The sequence below is a fragment of the Propithecus coquereli genome, unplaced genomic scaffold (genome assembly GCF_000956105.1).
Source record: "Propithecus coquereli isolate 6110/MARCELLA unplaced genomic scaffold, Pcoq_1.0 Scaffold66, whole genome shotgun sequence".
NCBI classification, from domain to species: Eukaryota; Metazoa; Chordata; class Mammalia; order Primates; family Indriidae; genus Propithecus; species Propithecus coquereli.
In genome coordinates this window covers 5,771,705-5,777,704 of record NW_012152618.1, presented here as the reverse complement: position 1 = coordinate 5,777,704, position 6,000 = coordinate 5,771,705, and the positions used below count along the sequence as shown (strand labels likewise).

The window sequence follows — 6,000 nt, the reverse complement described above, 5'->3', positions numbered from 1 at the left end:
AAATTACTCAGTTCATTAAAGGGAATCTAGAAAAATCCCAAAGCTCAAATCATACTCAATGGTGAAAAACATGTCCCCAAAGATTGGGGACAAGGAAAATATGTCTGATTTCAGCACTTCTAGTCAACATTGCTGTGGAGGTCCTACCCAGTGCAATAAAGCAAGAAAAAGAAATCAAAGGCTGAAAATAAAACTGTGTTTACTGTCAGACATAACCATCTATGGTAGAAAATCTCAAGTTACTAAAAAGCTACTAGAACTGATAAGTTTGTTTAGCAAGGTTTGTCTTGCAAGATACAAGCAGAAATATTAAAATATCAATTATATATACGATCAATAAACAAATTAAAAGTCAAATTATAGGGCTGGGCACAGTGGCTCACGCCTGTAATCCTAGCACTCTGGGAGGCCGAGGCGGGCGGATTGTTTAAGCTCAGCAGTTCGAGACGACCCTGAGCAAGAGCGAGACCCCATCTCTATTAAAAAAATAGAAAGAAATTATCTGAACAACTAAAAATTTATAGAAAAAATTAGCCGGGCATGGTGGTGCATGCCTGTAGTCCCAGCTACTCGGAAGGCTGAGGCAGTAGGATCGCTTGAGCCCAGGAGTTTGAGGTTGCTGTGAGCTAGGCTAACGCCACGGCACTCACTCTAGCCAGGGCAACAGAGTGAGACTCTGTCTCAAAAAAAAAAAAAAAGTCAAATTATAAAGCACAGTTCCACTTACAATAGCATAAAACTTACAAAATGTGTAGTAATTGTGGGTTGTGGATTGAAAAGTGTAAAATATTCCCAAGAGAAATTAACAAAGGCCCATATAAATGGAGTACCCATGTTCATGGATCAAAAAACTCAATATTGTTAAGATGTCAGTTCTCCACAAATTGATCTATAAATTCATCACAATCCCAGTCAAAATTTCTGCAACATTGGTAGGAATTGACAAACATATTCTAAAACTTACTTTTGTCTCAATAATAAGGCATATAATATGATTTAAAATGGAGAAAAGACTTAAACAGATTTTTCACAAATGAAGATACACAAATGTCAAGTAAGCATGTGAAAAGATGTTTAACACTATTCATTATCAGAGAATGCAAATTAATACCACAGTTAGATACTGGTCCATATTAGAATGGCTATTATTTTTTTTAAAACTGACAGTATGAAGTGATGGCAAGAATTTGGAATACCTGGAAATTTCAAAGGTTATGTGGGTGGTGGGGAAATGAAAAATGGAACAGAAACTTGACAACAGTTTGGCAGTTTCCTATAAAGTTAAATAGAGACCTACCATTTACTCCAACAACCTCACTCTTAGGTGTTCACTCAAGATAAATAAAACATGGTGTGGAGAAAGGACTGCCTGCAAAGGATCATGAAAAAAATTTTTGGATGGTGAAATTGTTCTTTATGATGATGTGATGGTAATTATTTGACCATACACATTTGTCAATATACAGTTAACTGTACACTTGAAATTAGTGAATTTTATTGTATATACTTTATGCCTGCACATATTGGATTCCAATAAAGTTTCAAGGACAGAAATCAGATCAATGGTGGCCAAAGGTTGAGAGTGAGGGAAGAAATTGACTACTAAGGGATTCGAGGGAATTTTTCAAGTTGTTGGAAATATTCTATAACTTGATTATGGGGTTCTTTACATGACTACATGTATTTATCAAAACTTACCAAACTGGATATTTTAAAAAGATTTTTAGCCTGACTTTAAAAACTTAACAAAGGAATAATAACAAATAACTAACAAACAAACAAATACTGGAACCACAACAGAGCAATATATTAAGGTTCCCAAAAGACAGTAGAAACATGCTCTCAGAAGTACAAGGACTCATAAAGATATACAACTAATATGTACCTGTAATAATTAAAAATAAAATAAAACTATAAATAACTAAAAAAAAAAGTACAAGAACTCAGAAAATACCCATCTATGTACTTTTCCTGAATGGAATGAAATACCTGGGGTCCTGTGATTAAATAAAGGAATGTAGGTCAAAAGAAAGAATACCAGCAACACTGATTATATAATTGCTGGTCTACATGATGGTATAAATGTGGTAACAAACATGACCACCATGAGCACATAAATTACCTTTGTGTATTAGAAAAAGGAACCTTCTCCTCAGCCACCCTTTTTTTCCTGAAAGAAAAGATCTATATAGAAGGGATGGAAGGAAAGAGGGAAGGAATTACTGCATTCATTACTACAGATAAATTGATTAAACTGTGAAGCATTGGGATATATGAATGTTGAATGCTTTCCCTTCCACAAAGGGAAATAAACAATTAATGTTCTGCCACTGACACTGATCAGTTTAATAAGATTTTAAGTTAATCTTTTGAAAACGTTAGTTAAGAAATGTTCGTGTGATTTATATTAAAAATACTTTGGAACATATATGATAGTAATGTACTCTTTTACATTCAGTTTTTATTTTATCAAAGAAATACCTGTAGTTTAAAACGTTAAGTGCAGGGTTTCTACAAAGTCCAGAAATATGTATAATATTAACATAATTTTACTGATTGAAGATGCCCTGACACTATGTGTGCAACTGTTTTCAGACCTCATGGCCACCCTGTAGTTCTACAATGGAAATGAACCTCTGTCATCTCCCCTGCCCCGATTCCTGCTTCCTCTACGCAGTGACTTTCAGCTGTTTTTCCTTCTGTTTACCTCCACATTGCCAAATAACATGCTTGCTTTGCTACTTCTTGAGTGTTTTTCACTTTTAGATATTAGTTGCTGACTTTCTAACATGGAAGACAGGATTTGAGCTCCGCCAACACTCTCCACCTCCCCATTCTTCCGTGACAGATCCACCAGGACGACCACTCAGATCACCATAAATACCAGCTGAACCATTGAAGTACAATAGCTACATTTCTTTTCTGATACAGCCTTTTGTCTTCCTTCAGTCAGTGTTTGTCTTGTTTTTTTATCCTCTTAGGCTTCCCTTGCCACCAGGCTAGGTTTCCATTTTCTCCATCTGGATTAGTCCACAGTCCGTCTGTTTTCTAGATTCTAACATTCTGTGGCTGTTGTATCCTCTCCTGTTCCCTTGTCCATATAGCTTTATGCAATTGTATCCCTTTACCATGTTTTGAGCGGTATTTCAGGACGTGAAGGCAAACACATGGGCTCCACCGATCACCCTGTTAAGCAGAAGCCCTCCCAGTGCCAGTGCCTGACCTTGGCAGCAGGACATCTGCAGAGGAGAGGCCCGGCCACCAGCACCGGGGCAAACCAGGCATCTCGACCTGTCTCCTGACACCACTGAGGTTCAGCTGGGCCCAGTCACTCCCTGATCTGCTCAGATCTCATTTCTTTTGCAATTGGAGAAAACATTCATTTACTTTTAAAAAGAAGTTGATGTACTGAATTCGAGAAGAAGGATGAAGGCCCACGTTCCTCACACCTACCTTCACTGCGTTGAAGCAAACCGCGTGGAGCAGGGCAGCAGCCAGGACACTCCGGGCTACGCTGTACACAGCCGAGGTTATCCCAGACACGGCTGCAACACAAACGTCAACAGTTCTTTTCTAGACTGGCCATTTTCACAATCAACAAACGTAGTAAGAAAGCAAAGAAATGGTTGTAGCTTTCAAGTACAAGATGCCACCTAAGGGGGCAAAGAATAAATCCAGGGGACCCGACAAAGGCACTGGGTGACTCACAGGGCAAGAAAGAGACTAACCAATTTAATTAAAAATTCAAGAGGAAAATAGGAAGAACCTTTACAATGTTCTTAAAAGACTGTGAATGTTTCATAAGGAAGATGGGAGACCTCATGGCTTACAGTGGAAAGCTGCTGGCCAAGGAGAAGATCTGAATGGCAACTTTAACAGAAGAAAGGGGACAGAGGAGGAGGAGGGCGGGAGAAGGGAGGAAAGAAGGGAAGGGAAGGGAATGTGCAAGTGCTCCCATGTAGTGTGTGTGTGTGTGTGTGTGTGTGTGTGTGTGTGTGTGTGTGTAACAGGAGTGGTAAGAGTAATTGCCTTATGTGCATTATTTCATTTAATCCTTACAGCAACCCTATGAGGTGAGCATGTTTACTTCCATTTAGAGAACAGTAGGCTGAAAAGTTGAACAACCTGCACAGTATCTCCAGGTAAGTATTAGGTGAGATTTTACCCATCTTGGTCTCAATCTAAAGTACTACATTAAAAAAGAGTCACAGTGATGGTTTAGGGATACAGGGCACCTGTCTCTGCAGGCACACACACACAGGCTCACACTGATACACTCCCAGGCTTATACACGTACATGCTCAAATACACATGTGCACACACAACCACTCACACACACTCACACACATTCACACACAGACTGTTTTTCTAAGGCACTGTTTGAAGGGTGCCAAACCTATTCCAAATTGCAGAGAATTCTACACTTCCTTGTTTCTTTGCTTATGTTCAACTAAGCTAGGTGGACCACTTCCAATTTGGCTGAATGAATGCAGATGCACACATCATTATTCTTCCTGACCCAACTGATGTCCTTTAAATGCTCAGGACAAAGAACATCCAACTATCCAGCCCCTCATCCCCTGCCCAAGGCCATTTAGTCCTTATCTGAGCTATAGCCCCTTTACAGGAAAAGTAGAACATAAACGACTTACCAGAACCTCCAAAAAACAGCATGTCAATTTGTTCCAAAAGATAAATGCAGAAAGTGTTGATTTGCGGGAAGAGCCCAAGGAGGGAAATTGCAGGGAAGCAATATAGAAATACTGAAAATGAACAAACAAAATTGATGAGAAGCAGGCAGTTACTGTCTGTCACCAAGGTTCCTGATGTGATGCCGCCCACCCCTCCAGGCCACCCCACCCAGGAACACTGGGGGCAATCCTACACTCCTCTCACCCCAGGAAACTGGAAGCCGAGATGGAGCCTGTGGGGTCCTGAGGAAAGGATTGCAGACAGGCCAGGACTGAGCACAGACCTCAGCGACGGTGAGTGAGAGTAGACTGTCTAGTTTGAGACGATGGACTTGGACTTGGGAGAGACGAGGGTGGGAGAAAGGAAATTGGGAAAAGTGCAGGAACGTGCAAAAACCCAGGACAGGAGTTACCAGAATCCCTTCTTGCATGGGAGAGGGGAACAAATATTGGGCCTGAGGGGGCTCCTTGCTTTGTGCTTCTCATCTCAGGAACTTGGGTGGCTAAGAGTCTAGTACATTCTAAACACTGATTGGAGACTGAGAATTAAGGCAGAGCTCAAGACTCTCACAGAGGACCAGGGAGAGTGAGAATGGGCTAAGTAACTGCAGCGCACTGTGGGATGAGACGCTGACTCTAAGGTGGATGGTATCATCCGGTAGAAGAAAGTGGCCCAGGTGAGGAGAGGGAGATTGCACGACCTCCCGGCGTCATAACAATGCAATTGCACATCTGGTGAAAACATTTGTGGTTATAACGCAATGTTTCAGAGAAATAATTTGTCAGAGGGAGAAACAAAGTAGTGAAGCTGCGTTTTACAGCAACTTTCCTATCATTCTCTCTTGCTTAGTTCTATCCGAGTTGGGTTTCACAGAAACTCCCGTTAGCAGTGCTGTAATACATCTGTCCTCCTTTCCGTCTGGATAGAATGTCAATATAGTTTGATGCTGGCAAACCTTAATAAAACTAAGGAAATTTGATTTGAAATCCAGTATGTCTAGACATTAGAACTCTGTCCTAACACTGTACATAAAACCACAGTGGAAAATGGGAGTGGGGATGACAAGGGAGTGTGTTCCAGCTATTTCTGAAAAATAGAAAATGCAAATTTTCCATAGTGAATTTACAGGAATGAAAGTTTTTGTATGTCCCATTCTCTTTTAATATTTGGTTAAAACAGTTGGTTAATATTATTTGCTTAAAATAGGCACCACCCTTGGCCACAAGAGGGTAAACAATGTCACATGTACTTAGTTTTTCCTTCTCTCGTGTCTTTTTTCTTAAATGCTCCTTGTTATGGATTGAATGG

At 40.3% G+C, this 6,000-nt stretch overlaps 1 protein-coding gene across 1 annotated transcript in view; it reads right to left on the bottom strand.

The window, feature by feature from the left end:
* Positions 1-6,000, bottom strand: part of PCNXL2 (pecanex-like 2 (Drosophila)) — a 275,717-nt gene that overhangs the window by 196,498 nt on the left and 73,219 nt on the right. Inside the window, exons 14-15 of the mRNA XM_012660166.1 lie at positions 4,653-4,763; positions 3,454-3,545 (exon numbers count right to left, since the gene is read on the bottom strand). Coding sequence (XP_012515620.1) covers positions 3,454-3,545; positions 4,653-4,763 — 203 coding nt within the window. The remainder of the gene's footprint in view (positions 1-3,453; positions 3,546-4,652; positions 4,764-6,000) is intronic.